Genomic DNA, 25,185 nt, shown 5'->3' with positions numbered 1-25,185 from the left:
TGAGGCAAGAGCGCCACTGCACCACTGTTCAGAACCTAAAACCTCCCATATAAACCCAACATGCTTGGGTCAGGGTTTGCCAAGACACCGCTGTTGGTAGATTTTATTGGCAGAAACACACAAAAAAAATACAATAAACCAAAATCACGAACTTCTCGGGATCACAAGAGATAATGATGAGACACGGGAAAAGCCCAGACACACAGACGCTAAATGAACCAACGACCAGAACACACAGAAGACGCCCACTACCGTCTTTACCAAAGCCATCAGGTGAAGACAGTGACACAGTACAGCCCTGGGGAAACACATCAGGGCAGGAACAGCAATCAGACACAAGGAGTCAAGGAATCAGAGACGGTCAGAATCTCAAAAAGAACTCTGAAAATGAAACATGAACCATGACTTGTGTTTGAATTGCTCAATACTGAGTCAACAGTGCCGACCAGAAAAAAAAGTGAAATTGAAATCTTTTTATGAAGATTGCAAGTTTTCCTCAGTTTGGCTCAATTTAGGAGGATCGATGTGCAACTGCAAAAGAAGACTGAACTAAAACACGATCTGTAGGTTTACAGTTGGCGTCAAACAGTCCTCATAGCGACGGTGACTGTTTGGTCTGAGCCCACCGTGACGTCTCTGTTTCCTGCGACTCCTCCATGAGGTCAATGCGGTGGAACTCTGCCGCGCAGAAGAATAGCGAAGACCTCCAGCTACCATTGTCATCAGCAGCCCACTGAACGGAGAGCACAAAGCACTGCTCATCAGTGAGTGAGAGAACGGGGCAGAAAGAAAAAAAAGAAAAAAAAAAGAGCATACATGCCCCAGAGAGCCATTTCCTGCCCGCATAGATACCAGGGGGTCCTCACACTGTGGAGGAGGGATGCTCACTTTATTGTGCTGCCATCAGTCACATCGGTTTGTGTCCTTGGCTGCCTGGAGGCGTCTCCACCCCCCCCCCCCCCCCCCCCCCCCAGTGTGGTGCCATGTGCCAGTGGTGGAGTGGAGCGACAGAGAGACTGCCACTCTTCATCGGACGGGGTGAGCCACCGGAGGAGCCCTCAGACACAGGTTTAATCTATCTCACCCACGCCTCCCCCGGCTCCTCATCGACGCCTCGGACACCTCTCTGTCGCTCTCCTTTCTCACACACATGCTGCATACGCAGACATTCCACATATAAGCTTTTCCCCCCCAACCCCCCACCCGCCCCCTCGCCCAGCACCTGCACCTCCCGCTGTCCCGGAGTATTGTTTCCCCCCCCCTCACACACACACACACACACACGGTTCCTTTCACACCGCGGCCGAAAATAACTCATTTCACCTCCCACTGGAACACTCAGCTCTGTAATCAATAGATTAGTTTCAGCGTGTCTCTGCAGCATCAACTCTCAAAGACAAAGACTTCTCCACGTATCAAACACTGCAATGCTGGTGCAGTGGGCTGCATGCTCGCACCCCACCGAGGGGAGCCTGGATTGATTCCAGGCCTTTGGAGTTTGAACTGAAGCTCTTCCAGAGCAAGCTCATGGCGAGGTTTTGATGCATTATTGTAATATAGGCCTTTTCCCTTGGTGTCACTGTGAGGAAGTGGTTTGCAGTGTTGCCTCACAGCATGAAGACATGAGTTCGATTCCAGCGACCGTTTTAAATAACTTTTTGTTTAAAAAAAAAAAATCAAAAATACTGCTAAATGAGGGATGTACAGTGTGATAGTGGTTTGCATTGTTATTTCACAATAAAAAAAATTCCTGCAAATTCCTTTCTGTCTGGAATTTGCATCTATGTATATACCTACACGAAAATAAGGGTCCAAACCTCAGCTGCAGTTTTGTTCTTCTTTCAACAAAAACATACTTGCTGGGTTTGTAAATGACTTTATATGTTTAGCACATGAGATACAACAATAAGAGGGCTGTACAGTGATGTAACTGTTTGTGTTCTCACCTTACATTGGTTCCATTCTTACACAGCTATAATGCTCATAAAATCTGGCCAATCAGGGAAATATGCGGTCTGCTTCTGTTCTTATTGAAAAATGTCCTTTTCATATTGTGATATGGGTCTTTTGTCTGAGTGGCATTATGGGGAAGTGGTTAGTACTGTTGGTTGTTGCATGAAGATGTGGGTTTGAATCTCATCTTGAGTTTACCTTTTTTTTTCTGTCTATGTCTGGTGCTTTTTTCACTTTGAAAGAAAAGTAGCGTCTTTATTAACATGGTAAACGTTTCCCAGCATGTTGCCGCCCAAAATATTTGCGTTGCACTAACATTTATTCAATTTATTCATTATCATTGGTCATCAGTATAGAGAAATGATGAATGGGTTTGACCGAGATGTTGGATTGATCATGAGGACAGAACTTCACAGGAAGTCGGGCCGTAATTTCCTCGCTGGAGACGTTTCAGATCTGATGAACCAGCTGCCACTTGTAAACCATCAAACGACTACTGAGGAGTTACAGAGATCAAGTTTGTTTCCAAGCAGTAGACTTGATGGTTGAGGATTATTGAGGAATTTGTTTTATATATATATTTCAAAGTAGAAATCTCTATGCTTCATTTCTGGTTTTAGTTTTATGGATTTTCTCTGGGTGACTCTAAAATCCTAGGCTGTACATTGTCTTTTACACTTGGGTAAAGACCCACAATTGCTACGGGTCTTTCAAGCGTTATCATGTGTTCTTTACGTTCACATGGTTTTTAATCAACAGGTCCAGTAGAGGGCAGTGTGCCTTTTTGGTTTCATGTGTGACCATGTTTCTACTACAAACATCAATGAAGCTGATTGAAAACGATTAACACAAGGAATTGTATCCATCAAAGTATTTATGATTTGTTTTGGTGAGATAAATTATTGCATTAAGTTTTTGAGTCATCTGAAACCTCTTTGTCCGGATGTTCAGGTGAGATGCAGAATTGTAGAATGTAGAATTATTTATATCTACACATCGGTACAGTGCATTCTCCAAGGTATTATTATGTCTCTTGTCTTCCTTGTTCTTTTTGCTGGTCGCATATTAGCAATACTGCTCAACACTGCCCCCACAGATCATCGGTGGTATTATACGTTTGCTGGAAAGGAACCAAATTACACATGTAATATACAGACGACGGAAGGCTCAATCTGTATCTCTCTGAGTATTTAGTGTCGAGCATATTTGGGCGTTTAGGCAAGATTTCACTCCGTACAGTGGCCATTTTTTGAGGCCACTAGGAAGTGTTATATAGCTACTTTTCGAACCCTTCCGACATTTGTTATATCCTTATAATCTCAATGCCGCCCAAACATGGTTTGCGATGGTACTGCAGCGTAGAGCCATATCATTACACTTCCAAGAGACAAACAGAAATATGTACAAAATGCTTGCACGGTACAGATGGAAGGTTCTAACATGGAGTATAAAGGAGCTCCTTGCCAGGATCGGCTCCAGTTTCCGAAGCGGGTGTAGAAGATGGATGGTTGGAGCTGCTGCGAGCGATCAGAAGGTTTCATCCTCTGGAGAAAAAAATGCACCCAAACATTGTCATGATGTGGAAATATGTTGGCTCGCGCTGCTGTAATTACAAATGTGTGATATTCTAGTCATGTTTGCTTTTGCTTTGATTTGCTCTCGGAGGATAAATCATGGGAAGGGGAGTGTGTGAATGATTCATAAGTGATATTGTAAATATATAATACTGTGGATAAACGGATTTAAAGCCGCCCTGCATATCACAGATTAAACAATACTGCAGCATCCCTTTCACCTTTTTAATCAGCAGCCTCTTTAGGTAATGCACACATGAAGCGCAAACACATGAAACCGGGGCTTTGATGACTGGCTGTGTGATTCTTCAAAGAGGGGAAGGAACCGAAGGCAATCACGGTTACTGGCAGAAGAAGATCCCTGCCTCAGTATTTGTGGGTGAGCGACACAGCTGAGGTTTGGAGCAGAGTATCGAACTCTGCTATTGTAATACTGAACCTGAACACACACACACACACACACACACACACACACACACACACACACACACACACACACACACACACACACACACACACACACACACACACACACACACACACACACACACACACACACACACACACACACACACACAAAAGCTGAGGAGCTATTAAATATGCATATCAACCCATTTCTCCTATCCCACCCAAAAATAACTGCCAAGCCGGGACAAAAAATAGCTGCAGCAAACACTTTCCACATTGAAAAAGCCGCGACAGAGAGGGACCTGGAACAGGTACCAGAGCAAGATTTAGCCTGCCGTTTCTTGGTCTTAAAGGTGCAGTGTGTGAGATTACTGTCATGCAAGGTTTATCCTTTGAGTACCGCTCACAGTTTCATCCGTTTTTAATTAGTTGTTGCTCGGTAGTAGTAGCCACATGTACCATTTCACTGCAAGCACATCTCCTTGAATTAGAATACAATGGAAAAGTGAACTTCTTCCATAATTTAAATCAAAGAGTAAAACTTCCACAAGTTTTAAATTTATTACACACAAGCTGAAATAAGCCTTTTTTTTCTGTTCCATCCTTTATCATTCGACCCTATAAGTCATGACAAGGAAAAACAGAGCACTGCAAAATGATCATTTATTTTATCGGATCATCGTTTTAAGTTGATATATTTCAGCTTTAAACAAAAAACACATTTATTCAACCATTAACAGTAGACCTTCAGTGACTCTGATGGTGAAGGATCTCTAAAAGATTCACGACCAATGTCCTAAAGTGAATCACTATATCTTGTGGCAGGAAGTGGTACTGCAAGACTGGACCACCTGACGCATGGTTACCTTGCTCCCTTCAGTGTTAAATACCTACATCACAATACACTAAAGTTTTTCTTGAGTCAATGATTTGTCATATTGTTTTAATAGTCCAAGTGAAAAAAATCACATGTTTAAAAAGATTCATGACCCCTGGTTCTTGACTCATTACATCATCTTGTGTTACAAAGTGATATTGGACAAATTGAATACTTGTGTATTGGCTTTATCTTGCTAAAACTGCAGTCATTGCTTTGGCACAAAACTGAAACATTGCATCACATTTGAGGTTATTGAAATGTTTTAAGTGAAAAAAAAAAAAGATTGAACACATTATTCCTTTGAAATTAACTGTTTGAATTACTCGATGCCCATTGAAAAAAGTCACTGTTTGTTTTATCGGATACCTGAAGATTAATGCCCCCTTTGACACACTACACCATCTTCTGGTAGGATGTGGTATTGCGAGACTGGACGACCATTGGACAAATTGAATCTTGTTAGTTGGATTGTTAACTACTGTTGCAGCATTAATCTGCAATAGTGTGTCATATTTTATCCAAAAATGTTTATGGTACCTGTTTTCGAGTAACTTCCAGAGGAACTTAAAGTGGTTTTGGATCTCGTTGCCTACTTTGCTAACTTCACTTTTCTCCTGCACCACAAAACTGACATATTGTTCCTTTAAAAAGAGCTGTTGTGTTATTTGAAATACTTGAAATTGCTGTAAAATTAATATATTTGAAGTCACTCATGACATCATCTTGTGGTAGAAAGTGGTATTGCAAGGATAACCTGGGTAAATTGCGAATATCAGTTTCAAATCTCTACAGCATCATAAAGAGGCATCTTTGAGATGATAAAAATGATGTGTTGTCCCACTATTTCTTGTTTTTCTCATGTTCCCAGCAAAAAAAACTCACATATTGTACTTTTAAAGTATCGCCGTACCATTAATCTTTTTTTTTTCTTTCTTTTTTCTTTTTTTATCTTTATGCCTTACCTGTGAGACTGTGATGCCTCGATTAGTCCCCAGCTAGTTCCGAGGGAATTAACGAATTCCCTTGGAACATAACAGGTTCAATTGGCTGGAAAGAAAAAAAAAAAAAAGTTCCTTCATTCAGTATCACTGCCAGTGCAATGAAGGTGCACATTTACATATCAAAGGGCGAAGCGCCACGTCTTGAATTTCAAGTGTGTTCTGTTGTGATGTTGAAGAGCAGCGGCGCTGACATGAGAGGAACTCGGTCTGTCCTCTTTACAAATTCCACCATTGATACGCTTCCTCGTTGTGTCCGCGGTAACCTATGAAAACCTGCACAACAACCGGAGCCGTAATGAGACACTTCAAACACGTTATGGAACACGCGGCGGCCATATGCAACTTGTTTGAGGATAATGTGTGTGTGGATACCAGGGAATACTTAGTCATACAGGGCTGGTTGGGAGCTCATAAGTAGGTCAACTTCCAAGAAAGGGAAGGGGGGAAGAAGAGAAATGATACATGAAGTCTGAAAATGAATGGTTCATTCCCCCCCCCCCCCCTCCTTGGGAAATTTCCCCTATGGCCTGAAGATCTGATTTAATTCTCCCCGAGTCAAGCGTTGACACATTAGCATGTCTTCTCATTAGCTCAGAGCTTCTCATTACCACCTCCTGGTCCTCTTTTTATCCCAGTTTTAACAACACACATCCCAGACATACTTTGACGGTTTAAAAAAAGAATCTCTTATGTCGTTTTCTTTTTCCATGTCCAAACCATAAACTACTGTGTGGGATTTGGTTGACAGTTAATCATGAGGCTTTGTTTCACCTCCGCTTCGTTCGGGAAATGTCCCTGTGACATCCTCATCCCTCCACTTTAACCGGAATCCCCCCCCCCCCCCTCCCCATCAAAAGCTTTCCATCTCCATGAAACACCACATCACTTCCATCAATAAATATTATAAACACATTTACATCATATATATATAGATGGATGGATGGATGAGTGGATGTATGAGAGAGAGAGAGATAGAGAGTACAATCACAAATCAACTAATAGATGGAGGAGTGTCCATCCATCCATATATATGTGTGTGTGCGTGTGTGTGTGCGTGTGTGTGTGCGTGTGAATGCATTTTAGACAAAATGTAAAATAAAATTAAGCTAAATCAAAGTAGTTGTAACTTTAAAAAACAAACCAATGTACAATCTGAATGAAATTTGGTGTTTAGTTTTTCCTTTCCACAGTCTCAAATAAATCTGCTTGCTCATGTGGATTTGTTGGGTTTTTGTCTGTTAAAAGCACCCTGAAATGACTGTGTTGTATTTAGTGCTATATAAGTAAAGTTGAATTGAATCGAATCGAATTCAATTCATTTATAAAAAACTGAGCTATAACCTGAAATGCATTAGTATAATTCCACAAATTCCAGAAATTGAAAGTGTTTGAGATTTCAGTGTTTCACATGATGATTGGACAAGTTTTCATTCATTTCTCATTTCCAGTTCTGAAGGAACAGCAGAAAAGCAGAAAAGAAATGCTAGAATTTCCCAAATAAGATAAACATTGTTATCAGGTTCGGATGGAAAGAAAGGAATTATGTGATTGTACAGAAATATTTCTTAAGTCTGACTTATATTTCAAAGATTTTGTAATTTTTTTTTATGGCTAGCTTAACATTATTCTCACTCTGGCAGCAGCTGGGGAAGTGAAAGTATTGTCTGTTTTCTATCAATTGCTCACATTCAAGTCACGTTTGCTGAATTTGCTTGAGTTATTAAACACAGTGGCAGGTGAAACTAAGATTTCGGGACAAATCCTGAACAAATATATAAAACCTGAGTATTATAAACAAAACAAGGTAAAGTTGATATTAGAGCCTTGATTACGTGACAATGTTTTCAAGTGAGAACTGAAACTTGGTTGTCCATTCACAAGTCAAGGAAGCTCGGGGGCCACTGAAGATGCAACTTTTTGAAAAAAATCTCCCAAGGTATAAATAAATAAGGTGTAAATTATATAAAGTCAAAATATGACAAAATAAAAAAAATAAAAAAGAGGCACTATTTCTATACTGTGTCAGGTAGATTTACTTTTAGATTCAGTGTCGTGGCAGGTGGATTAAACAAAACAACTTCCAGCTTTGAGTTTAATAAGGAAGATTAATCCACCTTTCCACCATTCTGTCAAAAAGTGTGTGTAAAGTTATTCTTTTAAAACCTGTAGTCGTTGTTTTGTTTGCAACAATTTCTAATCCACCTGAGTAGTTTTCCCCCTGCTTGTTTCCAGGCTTAAAATAGCTGGGGGTCTGACCCCCAGACAACCCCCTCACAGCTGGAGTTTTGTTTCAGACTCCCTCCCGTCACACAGCCGAGAATTACAGGAGAGTCAGACAGCTGGGAAGGAGCCATGGATCCTAATTGAACTTCTGCTCCTCCTCTTCCGCCTCCTTCTCTTCCTCCACTTTCTTTTCCACCCACTTCTCCTCATCATCCTCCTCCTCCTTATCATCATCATCATCATCATCGTCCACCTTTCTCCCCAACTTCGCTTTTTCTTCCTCTCTTCCTCAGCTTCCTCCTCATCATCATCCACCTCCTCCACTTCATCATTATCCTCTTCCTCCTCTTCCTCATCAATCTCATTCTCCACCTCTTGTTACGCTTCCTCCTCCTCCTCCTCCTCCTCCTCCTCCTCCTCCTCCTCCTCATTGTCATCCTCAATCTTTTTGCTTCCTCTTCCTCTTTCTCATCTTCAATCAATTCCTCGTCCTCCTCATCCTCATCCCGCTCATCATCATTATGCATTTAAGTGTTTGTATGTTCTTTGTTTGGCCTTTTTTCTCACGCTGCTTTGAAATGAAATAAACTCCACATAATGAGAGCTTTCATTTCCCCCTCTGATTGCCTTATTGATGCGGTTGTTAGAGAAACAAAGTCGCTCCATTTCAAGCTGATTCTCGGGGAATTTGCGGTAAAGCAGCAGGACGCTCGGTAAACTGAAATAATGAGACCGCTCTCTGCAGGTTGGATGGCATTTGAATGGCACCCATTATGATTTCATGTTTCTTTTTCTTACCTGTTAAATGTGTAGGGCTGTTGCTTCGGGGGAGCTTCTCCTGGTGTTGTCCCCTCTTGAGAGTGATTGAAAGGGACAGAGTGTATTTCCTGTTAAAGGACCCTACAGCGGGGCCAAGCCAGTTGCATCTGGTGCACTGTAATCAAACCAATCACGGCGGTTGATGGTCAGTGATTGCTTTCAGATTGGCTCGCCTTGTCATGGCTTGTTTTTTTTTTTTTTTGCCCTCCCCCTCCTCCTTTCTTTTTACAGACACCTGCTGTAGCTGCAAGACTTTGACAACCATGGAGATGGAGGGGAGATGGGGCTGCAGGAGCATGTGCTAACACTGTGAAATCACCACTTATTAGTTCTAATTGATGTGCTTTTAGGCCAGTGTTTCAAGTGAAAATGCATTGGTTTTTACGTTTTCATTTCAGAAAAGTTTCACTTTTACCTGGCAACGTTTTGATAACAATTTCCTTTTACACGGAAAACGGCCCAGCCACGGAAAAGGTAGAGTGGGTTGACTCTCAATCGGAAGGTTGCAGGTTCAATTCTCCATCTCCCCAATTTCTCACAATGGATGGATGGATGGCTTGAACACCTTGCATGGCAGCTGCCACCATTGGTAAATGTGATGAACAGTATAAAGCACTTTTGGGACTGCTGAAGTGGTAGACAAGTACTATACAGATGGAAGCCATTGACCTTGGGAGCCATTTGAAAACGTTGCATTTCCAGTGGCACTGAGCACCGTTGTCTTGCAAACAGACCCTCAAAATGCAAGACAAGTTTTCCATTTTCTTTTGAAAACCTCACGTTAACAGGGCCTTCACTTGGTTGGATCTTTCATCTTTCGCTGCACCTCCTCACTTGCATTGTTTTCTGCACAGCTGTTAGCAGCTGTTTCCTCTCCTCAAACAAGGTGCAGGAGAAGCACACCCACCCCACTCACCCCCGGTCCTGGGGCGGGTAGATAGCGCCGCTGCTGCCACACCGGGTTACATGTTAGTCAATTTGAAATACACAGAAAGGGAATGTCTCTCATGTGACTCCGGGCCGGCAGAGCGTGACCGGCTCGCCGAGCACGGCCGGTCACACATGAGAGGGCAGGAGACGGACGGGCAGGCGTGAAGGGGGGGGGGGGGGGGGGGGGTGGCTGTCGGATGTTTGCGCCTCAGCCTCAGACATGCTGAGGATGCTGGTTCCTCCTCTTGCGTTGACTAATTGACCCTGAGCTGACGTGTCGGAGGCTGCGAGAGCGCACAAACCTTTGAGCTCAAAGGACTCCTGGAAACAGGAGGGAGGTGAAATATTAACCGGTGTTTCTGTTTCTGGGTCAGTCGCTCTGTCCATCCGTCCACACCTGGCAAGTTCACCCATCTATCAACGGGGTGAACACAAACAAACATCCTCACTCTGACTCCATCAGGCAATTTAAAGTAACCAAGTATCCTCAGGGAAACAAACAAACAAAAAAAAAACCCCGCCAGAAACCCAAGATCTAAACAGAAAGAACATGCAAACTCCACAAAAAGGCTCTAGATTTGCAACTGGTGGCCCGGATAACTAAGGTGCCTCAAATAGAACAGAATAGCAAAAAAGGCAAAAATATTATATTTAATATATAATAAGAACACAATTTAAATGGATTAACACATTGGAATGCTAAGAAAAAAATTGATACATTCATCACAAAAAATCTTAAATCAGGCAAAATCAAAGTAGTCGAAAAATCGAATTAATGCAATGAAATAACCAGAAAACAACTTCATATCGTAAAAATATTTAACAAAAATAATTAACAATAATAATGTATACATTATGCACATTTGTGAGTGAGCATGTATGTATAGCTACATATACATGAATACAAAAAATATGTAAATCCATATTTATATACACATATACATACATTTGCGTGTATGGAGGTAGTGGAGGTGAGAAATGCCTTCATTTGATTTTTATGGCGGAGACTTTCACTTTGTTTTATGGTGTAGGAGCGTTAACCGAGCTAATGAGATAGTAAAAACAAATATTAGTGCACTTTCACACAGAATGGACCACATTAGGCAGCCAGTGCCTGGACTGACCCTTCTAAGTTCATTGTTCATTTAAACACCACCAATACCTTCTGCCATTATTTGTAATGGCACATGAGGAGATGTTTTCACCAGCGTTGTGTTGTTCTGCTTCTCAGGCAGGTGAGAACAATCCCATTCGTATGTGTTTTTCTGTGCGTGACAGCATAAACACTGCAATCACCCGAACACTAGAATCTGTCGGCTCCGAGCTGAACGGTGTTGACATCCGATACTTACTCGAGCGTGAAAATAGTGGAATAACAAAAAATGAACCCACGGCAAACTGATGTCAACACCGATGCTCTTGTTGAGTTACAGCACCTTTAGTTCTAAGAGCTCTTGTGAACACTACTGAGACAGGAAATTATAGCGAGAGTGCTAATGTATGAAATGAAATCTTCAATTTTCCTATTCTTTCTCTCTCTTTTTTTTTTTGCAGCCCCTGGACTATGAAAGCAAGAAGGCTTACACCTTCAAGGTAGACGCTTCCAATGCTCATCTGGATCCACGGTTTCAGAGCTTTGGGGCCTTCAAAGACACAGCAACAGTCAAGATTAACGTGCTGGATGTGGATGAGCCCCCAGTGTTCAATAAGCCCTCCTATGTGATGGATGTGTACGAGGACACGCCTGCGGGCACCATCATCGGAGCGGTGACGGCTCAGGATTTAGATGCCAGCAGTAGTCCCGTCAGGTAAAAGTCTTCTGTCTGAAACAATAGAGTCTGCACACCGACACCGGGGGAGGGGGGGTTATGCCACACTGCTTTCAGTGGTTTTCTTCATCGGCCTCAGAGGCAACGTCACATAATGAAGACGTGAACGCAAAGCCAGAAATATATGTATGTAAGTAAGTATGCGAAGTGAAACAGATCAGTCAGATGTTGCGTGGAAATCTTGGTTTGGTTGTGATAGCGTCAGAAAATTGAAAACTACAGATAGATTCAATTGGACATCAGAAAGGTTGAACATAGAAGTCGTTTATTTGTTTGATTTAATAAGTGTCTTTTCTGGATCGATTGAAATCTAGGTGACTTGCCATTTTTATACCGTAAGCTCATCAAACCAGGTGTGATTTGAAAGGCAATCTATAGATCAATCAAGTCCTCGTGATCCTAACTTTAAACCCAGATGAAGGCATGAATAAAATTGAAACTGTATTTCAGTAAATTTAATTATAAAAAAAAAGAGCTCCTAATTCATTCACTTTTCAGATTAATTTCTCTCCATTCAAGTTCAGTTTTACGATTCATTGTTTTGTGCCACACATCCGGGACCCGGTGCAAGGCTAAACTAGTCAAACACAGATGGGAAGAAATCGCTTTGATGACAGCAATGCGCTTTACATTAGTTCCCTGGTATCAACTCCTCCGATACAAATATTAATTGAAAATGTGATGTGCACTGTGGTAAACTGGCTGGCTGGCATACTAGGACAAATACCAGGGGGTCAACATGGCTTTATTATGATACCCATTCAATAGATTCAATTTCAAATTGGACCATTCCGACTGAGGTTTAAAGAATTCAAATTCACTTCCTGCTAGCCCAGGGGTCGGCAACCCGCGGCTCTTTCGTGTCCTCCACTGCGGCTCCTTGAGCCTCTGTCCCACTGCAGGTCATCCCGGAGCGGGACATAAGGAGGCAAAGCGCACCCAGAGCGCAGTCCCGCTACAAAGAGTGGTAAAATGTAGGCGGGTTGTGAACGACGCAGAGATGTAACGTCATTACGCAACAATAATGGCATGAAGAACGTAGAGTTGCGGCTGCAGGTCATGACAGCGGCTCAACAGGTATCTGAAGCTGGGAGCTTCCTGTACCTTTCACAGTAAAACCGCTGCACTGCGGAGCGCCGGCAATTCCGGGAGGTTCATTGTGGACTTGTTGAGAGCAATGGCAAATTACAGTGAATTACACAACAACTAAAGGACATTGAAAGCCACACCGCTCACACTCATGGTTCTAAAAATCCCAGATCTCCCACATTTATCTTCCATTTTAATAATGTGTAGCAATAAAGGAGCTCATAGCTGCAATGCACTATGGGAGTTTCTGTTTGACGTGTTTTAAATATAATTATTGAGGATTATATTAAGTTTGTAGTGTTGGTAATAATTGTGTTGTGTTGTGTTTTTGTTGCTTAGTTCATGTAGTTTAGTTTATTAGTTGTAAGTTGGCAACCAGCAGTGGAGAACGTTTTGTGTGTAGTGTGGTCCTGGTATGGTCTGCCAGTGGGAGTGTCAAAATAAAATGTCTGTGGCTCTCTGGGTGTTGTTTTCAGTGGAAAATGGGACCAAATTGATCTTTGAGCATTAAAGGTTGCCCACCTCTGTGCTAGCCCAAGGTTTATCCTATATATATGAATGTTGTTTACCAAGCAAAAGTGATGCTGCATTCAAATCAAAATAGGAAAGTAGATGAGAAAACATATTCACTGAAGCAACGACTCTTCGCAGAAAAACACTAGAAGCAAAACCAGAAAATAAAGTTTATGCACTGTTGTGGACTTACAAGTTTTATTTGTGCTGCTAAGCATCCACAATCATATAGAAACAAATGATGAAAGAATGATAGTGAATGAAAAAAAAATTTTTTTTTATGGAAGTTTATGGCTACTGTGGGGCGGCAGCGAGGAACTGTTCATTCACTGCAGGGCTGGGCGACGCGCTGGATTGTGCCAGGAAGTGGTGAATTTAGCCAAAGTTGTCAAGCCAATAGTAAACAACAGGCAGCCCTGGTGTCTGGAGGGTTGGGAGCCTCAGTCTTGGTGGGACCTCTCACTCATCATCGTGTTGTCGCCTTAAAAACAGGAAATACTTTAATTACTAAGTTGATTAAAAAAAAAAAAAAACAACCAAAAAAAAAAACCTTTTTAGCAACGTCTTGTGAACATTCATGAGTTTTTGGTAGGAAACACCAGCCTGGGTGTTTCTCCTGGTGCAGCCGCGCCTCTTCTCTCGCCTATTCATAATACTTCTGCTGCTCCTGGTCTGTTAATGACTTCCACCGTGGAGAGGTGACAACATATTGTCAGCACGCAGACACACACAGACACACAAAGACACACAAAGACAAGCCAGCTTCTAAACATGAGCAATGAATTTGTATCTCCAACATGTAGGAGTGGTTGGGATGCTTTCGCTTTCTGCAGGCATCAAAAACAAATGTTCAGAGCAAGCATTCAGGGAGATTTCAAACATAAATCGACATGTAATAGGGTGTACGGCGCTACACCCAAACATGGGATTCACACTCAGGCCTCACTGACACTAAATAAACTGAGGTTTTCTAGCTGTGCAATGGTTGAAGTAGAGCTCTGGTAAACAAACTGAATGTAATAATGTTCATGGAGGTACAGACAGCCAGAAGTATTTAGAGCCATAAGTAGACAGGTGAACTCACCTTGACCTGCAGGTGACAGGAGGACCAGCAGGGGGGACGGGGTACACATTCTGAGATTCCCTCCACACACTGTAGAGACAAGAAAAGTGTTAAATGCACAAGTTCCACAAATTGAGAGACTGTGAAGATCAACACCAGGAGACACCAGATCATTTTGATTGAGTATGAGGCAACACACACACATGTAGTGAGGTGGTATTTAAAGGCTACTGTAATTGCAGGAGGAAAAGTTAGTTTTTGTGGACTGATCAAAGGGTTAAATAATCCCTTGTATTAAATTTAATGTCATATTTTCTTAAAATCATCTTTTGTTGTGCAATTAAAAGAGATGGAATTTATCAATCACTATAATGAGCCAACGTATGTTCTATGTTTACTACGTTTAAAACTCAATGATCAACCATCTCAATCGTCAGTTGTAGACATTTAATTTATACTTCATCACCTGAAGAGTCCAACATTGCTCTACATCGTTAACTTCTTAACAACTGAAATCACAGCTCTAAGTTCCTGTCACTGAATGGTCCCCGAACGTCTGTGTTAAACCATCAAAACGTCTCAGAGATGTAAACTGCAGTCATTAAACTGAGGGCAACTTAAAGAATTTCTCAATTCTACTTTTTGAAAATGACATTGATGTTTATACACTGCTATCTTCACGGGTAATATAATATTTATTCATTTATTCATTTGACCGGGACAACACATTATTGAACAATCGTACACAAATTCTAAATGTGCCAGATTGTAGCAAAACTGCAAATTTACGTCTTTAGTATGAGAAAAATAATTCAATCGGCATGCATTGTTGGAAATGTAGTTTGGGCCTTGAGTTTGACATATCTGCACTAGAGGCTCTGAACATTTTGAGCCTTTTCATATTTTTGAATTAATGAAGGTCAGAGCAATTATTTATTTATTAGTGTTTTTTGAGGTTTTTTCTTTTATTTAAACTTTTATACTTAAAGTGTGTGGTGGTACTCTTCTTAAAGGGTCACCAGAAAACTCCAAAGGAGGCTTTCAGTAGGACGCATTTACCAAGAAAGTTATTTTCTTTAACAAATCCTGATGAAATGTGATGCACAGATGAATCATTAACAGGATATTTTCATTCCTGAAATAAACTCAGTGACATGATAGCATAGAATGTTTCCATTGAAAGGTTAAATAAAAAGGCCTCACAAGGTTAAATAATATGTGTCGTATTTATTTCCTGGTGGATGAAAGAAGCCTGAACTCCTGCCATACAGCAGCTGCAGATTGAAGGTTTCACATTTCTTAATACATTCATCAATTCCTCCGGTCTGCATTCATCACTGTCATCGCGGCTTTAATCCTAAGAGTTTCTGTCAGGTTTTCTGCATCAGGAGCGACGGCTAATCAATCCCCGTCCAACATCCGACTCTGTCGTGTGAAATCTCTTGCAGGCAAAAAAACCAAAAAAACTTTATTACTCCACCTCGTTACGCAGATGAAAACCCGATAGGTGCTCTGTGAGAACGGGGGCGATATTAGAAGTCTCATTACGAGCATACAGATATTATCTGATGATATGATAATGAGTCCAGTTAATTCATCTGGACACCAAATGAAACGGATGTTCACTGCACAGGGACAATTCTCTTTAAAGTGGGGGTGGGGGGGAGGGGTCGATGTCCTTTTTCAAAGTTTATAAATCCATCATACTGTCCTCAAACTTTCTGATTCATCATCAATATTAAGGTAAAATCATTTCACGTCTCCCCTGGTCTCCCCTCTGAAACTTCAGTGGTAGATAACAATATAGCGTCCTCTGCAAAAGACAAAAGAAAGTGTGTGCCTTAAAAATGCATGAGACCCCTTTTTCATCTTTTTAAAATCTATTAGCTACTTTTACTCCAGCAGATTGCTTTATGGTTGCGATTCTTCGAAGATGAATCACTCGAGCGGCGCGCAGAGAGACGAAAAAAAAGAGAGATACCTGTTGCGTGGGCAGTGGTTGTTTTATTATGAATATTTAATTCAGAAGGAAAACAAAAGACGAGCAGAAGCACTGATTTGTACAACAGAAAGCCAACGCTCTCCACTTCTTCTTCTCCTCCTCAAGCACTTTAAATATTCATCAGCAGCACAGCTGACATTGTTCATTTGTGCGCCTTCGGAGAGCCATTCTTCTTCTTCTTCGGCTGCCTCTTCTTCACAACAATAGACCCAATGACCCGTCATGCATAGGGAATTATGCTTTTAGACTGCAGACTCCCCTCTTTAGCCACGCGGTGTCACGTTATCTGCAGCACTGGAAACAAAAGGCCAACATAAATACTGCATCGATGGTCGATTTCAGATAACCTCGCAAAGTTTCAACGACTCTTTCACAACAAACTTTTAACCTTCGGTGGCGAAACCATAAAATCACATCTCAAAGCCATAATATAAAGTAATATATTACTGAAAGACTTCTGTAAGGGGCTGTTAAAATTAGCAGAAGAGTGACAATCAATGGTTTCGTGCTCAATTCAGGATTTTAGTCAGTAAAAAAATACTAGATTTTAATAAGTCTGTACATCAGTTGTCAAACATGAGGTCCTTGGTCAAGAAACCCTCCTGCATGAGGGTCAATTTTGGCCCCAAACTATATTTTTCTCAATGTTAAGTGGCTGGTATTTTGAAATGTATTCAGTCTAGACAGCTATTTTTCAGTAACACAGGGTATAACACAACGCTGACATCTGAGAAACCCGTGTAAAATGTATCTGAACGGAAAAAAGTGAAAAAGACACCCAAAACTGAACTTTGTGAAAAGTTTCACTTTGGGGGCAGTTTTTAAAAACATTCTTGACTTTGTCTCTGTGCAGATAGGGAAAACGCAACTTTGCTAAAAAGCTGTTACTACGCATGCACACCACAGCAGTAATTAATAGTTCTTCTGCACGTGAGCGTGAATGGACAATAACAACAAGGGCGGCCTCCAGAGGAGCATGACTCCCAGTCCAGATTCTCCTGGGACTTGGTCATTTCACCAACTCGTGGCCTGTATTTGTGGAACTTTTCTGAAACAAAGGCGTTAAAAACAACGTGTGTCACTTGAAACGTTGTTGTGTAAAAGCTGCAGTCTTAAAGAGAAACTGCCACGGCTCGCTTTGAAGGTGGACTGAAGATGCCAGACACTGTTATTGGTGGAACTGGAGCTCTTTTTTTTGGACACACAAAAAAAACCAGAGGGAGCAAAAATTCCAAAAGCACGAATTCCACTGAAACACTGGAATGCAACGTGTGCGGAACAGTGAAAAACCAACAACCAGAACACACAGAGGAGGGCCAATATATACCACAGCCACCAGGTGAAAACCATTCCACATTCAGGTGAAACACATCAGGGCAGGGAGCAGCAATTAACAGAACATTTACAAATAATCATGTTTGAGATAATAGATTTTAAATCAGTTCGGGCCAAATCGGCTTGCCTGAAGGTCAATTTTGGCCAAAAATTATATTTATGTCAATAAGAAACACTTGAAAGGCTGTTTAAATGGCGTACGGTACTTTTATCTTCACAGTTTTGTACAGCGTTGACTACGTAGAGATTGCATCAAAGCAGTTTTAGTAAATATTTCTCATACACAAATGCGATCTTCCTTGCTGAGTAATGTGAAACTGTATTTCAGCACTTTAACTCGGAGTACTCATGTATCGAAGTGGTTCTGGCTGCGCTGTAAAGTGAACCGAATGCTTCAGAAGCTCAAACCTACCCCAACCGAAAAAGACATTTTACCCCGAGGTGAGATCTCAAAGCACTGATCTTTTGAACTCTTGATGGGTGTTTGCTTGTAATACTCATCAAAGGGACTCACATTAAACTATTTGGACACCATCGTGTTCACTTCAAGGCTGCACACAACGCGGAGTTAAAGAGCGGACGGATGAGAGCTGAAACCCGAAGTGAGACTGAACTAATGCTTCATTTTTTATTTTATTTTTTATTATTACCTTTTTTTTTTTTAAAGCTCAAGTGGTTTTGTCATCACGCTCATTACAGTAAAAGACTCGAGGGGTTCTGAATAATACGCTTGGCCTGTTTCTCTTAATGACTGAGTCAAGTCCAGTTTGAGGCTCTCTGGTGTAGAAAACAAGCACGATAAATATTCATGAGAAATAGCCTTTTAAGATGAAATAGCTCGCCATGAGAGGAAGAAATAACGCTGGAGTGGTGGCAAACTGACACAGAGAGAGAAACTGTCCTTCCTGTGAAGCATCCAGGCACAACCCCATGAGAAATTAAGCATCGGTCTATAGGAAGTGCCCGTGAGCAAGGCAGCGAGTCCCCGACCTCCAACCTGCCAGTAGAGGGGGAATAAAATGACGCCTTTCTCCTCTTTAAACAATCACAAAGTTGTTAATGAAAAATGGCCTTTCAGGATGAAACAGCATGAGATGATGAATGGTGCTGTCAGCAGTGCGCTCGTTGGTTTCAGATCTCTGTGTTTTCATAGTCTGCATTAAGAACAACAAGAAAACGTGCATTTTCAGACGACGACTTGTGTTCTGATCTCCCGCGACAAAAAAAAAGCGTCGGTTCTTGAATCGCCTGGGTTAATGACATGAATCTTCTGACGGAATCAGTTGTACTCGGTCTCCCAGACCCAGAAGACAGTCGACTCAGTCGATTCTGTTGAATCGGTTCAATGACTTGTGTTCAGATTGAAGTTACCTTATTGATCATATCGGATCAATTTTAATGTATCCGCATTTAAACTATCCTTTTTCCAAGGTAGCCTTAACTACACATACTAGGAACAATGAGCGACGAACAGAGCCGTTGGGTCTTGCTCTGAGGCACAGAATACATCTCAAGAGTGTTGAATCAAAGAATGGATCCATGATTTTAGACCTTAGTAAGACCTTAGTAATTCAGTTTCATTGACTCAGGGACTTGAGCTAGTTGGAAACACAGATGAATCAGATGATTCAGTTCAATCAGTTAGTCAGTCAAATTAATGGACTCAATCAACACAACATGGAGTCAGATGACTTAGATGAATTGGTTCACCGACTCGAGTTAACCAACTCACTTCAAAACCAACAGACTCAAGTGATTCGGTTAAACTGATGCACTGCCTTGAGTTGGCCAACTCACTGTAAACACGGATGGTTCAGGTGACTCAGTTGAGCCATTCACTGACACGAGTTTGTAGATTCACTCATAACAGACGACTGCGATGATTCAGTCCAATCAGTTTGATAACTTAAATTGGTAGACTCATTCAAAACACCAATGGAGTCAGATGATTCTTTTGGATCCGTTCACTGACTTTAGTGTGCCAACTCATTGGAAATGTCACAGACTGAATTGGCTCAGTTTATACGATTCACTATTTCAAGTTGGCCAATTCACTATAACAATGATGATTCAGATGATTCAGTTCAATCGGTTCACTGAGTGACGTTGACCAACTCTCCAGAAACACTCAACCCTCAGATGATTCAGTTGTTTAGATCCAGTCAGTGTTTAATACAACACTACAATGACTCAAATATTGTTGCTGTGTTCCCTCAATTTTGTACACAATTTGAAAAAACAACTTTCTCTTATTCGCACCACCAACCTGGAATCAATTCCCACAGAACCCAAAACTTATCAGATTTTTTCTGACTGAGAATTGTTGACTGTTCCTGATCATTTCAAACTGTTGAAGATATCAAACACTGAAACATTTCGCTATAATCCTTGAATACACAGAGATCCCACAACAACAACCAAACTGACTCAACACTGATCAAGTCAGTGAGACACTCCATAAAATTAATTTACCATTAATACCCACCAATTTAACATTTAACGCCTTTGTTGCTCGTTGGAGTGAGAGATTGATATGCTTTCACTGGTGCCTGAAATTCATTCAAGAAAAAAAACCAAAAAAAAACGTGGGCTCAGCACGGCTGAAGTACGTGTGCCCCATTACTGGATTGGAATGTATATGCAATCCTCAGCACATTTGCTGGAAATGACCATTCAGAATGAGTAATGAAGGCGACGCCAACATCACATTACACATGAGCCTGAAGGGGCAAAATCAGTGTGGTTTAATTCCTTGATTTATGCTGGAAATGAGCCGTCGTTTTTTAAACAAACATTTTCCTTCAGGTATTCCATCGACTGGAAGAGCGACCTGGACAGCTACTTTGACATCGATCCGGTGGAGGGTACCATTTCCACCAACGAGCTCCTGGACCGAGAAAGCATCTCCCAGCACAACATCTCAGTCGTAGCCACGAAGCTAAGTACGTATGATGACTCGATTAATCGGCATTCACGCAGGTGTCATTGTCCTTGCCTTCTACCATAATCTGTGTGAAGGATTTAACACACTTTTACTTAAGTCGATACTCAATCCCATTTTCCTGGAAGGGTTTATAGGGGACCATAAACCGTGATGGCTCACCCGTAGGGACGTGTCTCCGGGACGTCATCTCCTCTAGCAAACCTGCCACAGCCCAGTTTTCCTTTTGAAATGCCTCTCTGACGGCTTTGGAATCGAGCTTCCATTTCTTGTACGAGTCGACATCCACTAAACGTTGGATGTTTCCAGAACCTCCGCCCCCATTCCCCGGGGAAGAGACGGAGCTGTGGCTTTAAGACATGCCATCGAGCTAATTATGTTTTCATGAAGGAAGTGGAGCAAATTTCCGGATAAATAAGCAAATCCATCGTCATCAAGTCATCAAATCTGCTAAGAACCGTCAAAGTCATTATCCCCGAGGCAGCCTGGTGCTCAATCAAAATTACACACGCTGTATATTCATTAGGACAGACTGTGAAATATGGGCTGTTAAAACTTGAGTCATTGTCGCCTTGAAAACTGATATTACTCACTTCCCCTCAAGGTCACAGCAGTGAGGCGCTAATTTACTTTTTGTGTGTGTGTTTCTTTTTGTGGCGTAAGCGCCGAGCAACCGGAGGTAGACTGAAAAGACACGATTTGGGAGGAGGAGTGAGGTGGAAGATTTACAAGGCCGTTGCATGTTACTTCTGTTATATTTGAAGCGGGAATCGGGGCGTATGTGCTGCGCTCGCCCCACAACCGTCAACGATTCACCCCTTTCTGATCCCGTTCCGCCGTCTGCCCTGTCTGTCGTCACCTCTCAGAAGACCGGAGATACGTTTTACTCACTGACAGTAAAGAAAGACAAACAACCATCAGTGGGAAAAAAAAAAAAAAAAAGAGTTTGGAAATGATAGTGGGAGTGACGCGGTGAGAATAAAGATGAAGCCCCACACCCGTGAGTTTGTGTCCCAGCTTGAGTTCAGATCTGTTTTTGACCTTCACTGAGATTTGGCAGAACTTTGTGTTCTGGGTATTGGACGGCTGTTACAGCTCCTCTGTGCTGCTCTCGACTGTCATTGATGAGGAGGTTGTGTGTTATATGGGTTTCAGACCATGAAGAACAACAATTAAAAAAAAAAAAAAAAAAAAAACTGAGGCAAAGATTCTTTCAATGACTTTACTTAACAGTGGACACGTTGAAATGTCATGAGCACTGATTTACTACCATCACTTTGCAGTTACTAGTTTCTTTTTAACCTGGGAAAGTTGTGAAGAAATGTGACATGCGTCTGTCGTCAGACACCATGGAGCCATTCAGCACTTGATTACAGTGTCGGGTAACCTCAGCTGGCATCGCTCGGCAACTCTCACTAAACATCCAATTATTGCTGAAGCTTTTTATAAGGCCTGTCTACACATCTGCTGCGTGTCCTTGCTGCCGAAGCTCTTTATGCCGCCCACACCTTCTTTTTTTTATTTTTTATTTATTCCCTCCACTACAACGACCGAGTGGCGACGAGGGCCGCCGGACCGCATTCTTCCCCGCCTGAAAGATTCCTCCATCCTTGCAGTGCTCCGACGCCTGACCACAACACTTCTGTCTTCCACTTCGCACACCTCGTGGATGTGCGCGGTCATCTCCAGACACTGCAGTCATGCAGCAAAAAAAGCCGAGCGCTGCTCCCCCAGCTCCCCGAAGACCGAACGGGAGGAACGCTCCAACAAAAGATGGAGGGAGCGGGAAGGGAGGGGAGGGGAGGGGAGGGGGGGGGGTTCGATTAACGTTTAAAGCCACTGGGCAATTTTTAGGAGTCAGAGCTATTAAATGCAATAATAACCTTGGCAGGAAGCAATTAGCAAGCACAATCTGTGCGTATTTACACAAAATTAGCTCAGTTTGACACTTTTTTTCCTCTATCTAGTTTTTAGCAGCATCCTCATGCAGAGGGGCTCTTTCTCTCTCTCCCCTATACCATTGTTTGATAGACTTATTGTTGACCGCCTGCACGGATTATTGTTCTTGACAAATTATATTAGCTTGAATCGAAATATAAATAGAGGCAATATAAACTAAAACAGACAACTTGAGTATTCAGAGGAAATATTTAAAAAAGGAAAAAAACAATAAACAAACATTATTGGACTGAAATGCTGAGGCCACTCCGACTGGGATGGATCCCACTGTACCATTGTGCCATCTAGTGGACTCCATGGTGTATCACTCAACGCCACTGCAGTTATACAGAGGAGCATGTTCAACTGCAAATCACAGCATTATGGATTGTAATTTCCAAAAACAAGAGGCAAAGCCTGTAAGGCAGACAAGGACTATCTGTGGCCCTCTTGTTTTACCATCTGTGGCCATTTCAATATGACCTCCAAGAAATGATAAAACTGAGCCTCTTCCTTACTGGGATCAATTTCACATTCAGCTTTTTTTTTATTTATTACATATATACTTCTATGTTTCACATTTGGGATTAGCTTCTTAAAATGTTTTTTTTTACCAGTCCCTACAGGGGAGACTTTAAATGTTTTTCAGAGTATCTCGTGGGCTTGAAAACATGGATCGATATAGCAGTATGATCATCAAACAAGAATGGGAAACAGAAGAAGAAGAAAAAAATGATGGATTTATAAAAAATAACAAAGTGGACCTTGTAGAGATCCCTTGGTTTTAAAAGCGTTGTGATATTTATTTTATTAAAACAATTATTCAGAAGTCAAATATATAATGGTCATTGTGTGCGTATGTGAGACTTTTAGATTTCTTTTTTGAGTTTTAGAGTCATGATATAGACATTTATTCTGCAATACATAACATTATTATTATTATTATTATTATTATTAAAGCATGTTCAAATTAATTATTAAAAAATGTTCTTGATATGGGAAATATACAACTCAATGTCAATTCCATTACTATTTATTGACAAGTTCATTTATTTATGCAGTTGTTCAGTCTTGGGTCATTTATTTAGTCATTTCTATACTTTAGTGGCTTCCATTCCTTTTCACTTTTTTGAAAAAAAAATCTTCTAGACATTTAATTAATTAATTATTTAAGTTAGATTTTATGTCTTCAATGTTAAAGCCTATTGTTTGTTGCTTTACTTACTCATAATTTATTTATTTAAATTATAGCCACATTTCTAATATAGCTCACTTGTGGAGCGACACGGTCACATCTGGCTCTGGGAGTCACAGTTGGCAGGTTGGGGGTAGGTTGCTGTTAAAATTGTGGGCCACCAGGATATTTCTGTACAGAAAGTGAACTCTTGACCCCTACCGGCCCATTGTGGACCCATGAATGCTCCCCAGACGCTCCTTCAGGGTGGCCTTTGAATCCGCGGATGAAAATCTCTCTGTGTTCGACAAATATGAGAATATTTTCTTCTTCTATTTTGGAAAATGTTGATGGTTCAGCCGAGGCGAAGCGGCAAATCCCGGGCTCAGTGTCATTTTTAACCTCGCTGGGAAGATTGCTTTTTCCATCAAGGTCAGGGACGGGTTACTAGCCGAGCCGCTGCCCCCCTGAGTCCACCTCTCCTCCCCCCGACCCCCCCCTGAATCGCTCTCCACCGCCTCTGCACCGACTCTCGCACAAACAAGCCACCCTCCTTTTTCCCCCCTCATCAGATCCATAAAGTTTACCTCTCTACACTAAAACATTTTCCCATGGAGACCCCGTGGAGAGGAAACACAGCAACAAACATGTTAGTGCCACTCAAGGGGGGGCTTTGGCGCTATAATTAAAATGTGTTGTGTTAAAAAAAAATAAAATAAGAGCTAGTAAAGAAGGAAAGCCTCTCTCATGTGAGGCCGGCTTTATCGGTGGGTTGAATTTACGATGTGTATTTATTTAATTCACTTTGTCACCATCAATCAAAAGCATCATAAAAAACCAGCATCCGGGGGGCAGTTAATGGATCAGCTCCAGATGGGGGTTAACTCCTCCGACAGCTCTTAAACACAGAGGTGGGCGGCCAGGAATCTCCTCAAGGACAAGATTGCATCTCCATCCCTCCTTAACCATTCACACATTCATTCCGTTGTATGAGGGAATGGAGATGACGGACTTTTTCCAATGTTTCTGACTGTTTAAATTAAGAAAAACAAAAAAAAGTTTTTATATTTCATTAAAATCATTTGAGTGCAATACTAAACAAAATGTCATTAATTTCAAAATTCTTCTTCAAATGAATCTCTAAATGGGGGGAAAAAAACACATTTTGTTAAAATAAATAAATAAATAAAAAGCCATCTTGAGCTCCGTTTACATGACTGTTTTCTGAAACGATGCCTTTTCACAAGAAACACTATGTCTGTTGCCACAGAAATAAAAAGTTCGTATGCCCGGCCATGAGTTAGTAAGCTTGTTATTTATATATTTTATAAGATGTTTTATTAAATATATGTGGTATTTGACTCAAGTTTTGTTTCAGCACGTTTGCAACACTTAACACGATAAACACAACACACCACCCACAGAACACCTGTAGACCAGTGACTCGATCTATAAGTCATAAAAAGAACAAGTAGAAGAACAGGCACAAGTTTCCTCACACAGTCCAATGACA

General features: G+C 41.4%; 1 protein-coding gene across 1 annotated transcript in view; it reads left to right on the top strand.

Moving 5' to 3' along the window:
- Positions 1-25,185, top strand: part of LOC308143994 (cadherin-12-like) — a gene marked incomplete at both ends in the record, with an annotated part of 107,616 nt that overhangs the window by 65,207 nt on the left and 17,224 nt on the right. Inside the window, 2 exons of the mRNA XM_080514967.1 lie at positions 11,343-11,596; positions 20,425-20,561. Of these exons, the coding sequence (XP_080371093.1) occupies positions 11,343-11,596; positions 20,425-20,561 (391 nt within the window). The remainder of the gene's footprint in view (positions 1-11,342; positions 11,597-20,424; positions 20,562-25,185) is intronic.

Source organism: Blennius ocellaris (genome assembly GCF_963422515.1).
Source record: "Blennius ocellaris genome assembly, chromosome: 19".
NCBI classification, from domain to species: Eukaryota; Metazoa; Chordata; class Actinopteri; order Blenniiformes; family Blenniidae; genus Blennius; species Blennius ocellaris.
This window is presented reverse-complemented; position numbering and strand designations above follow the sequence as displayed.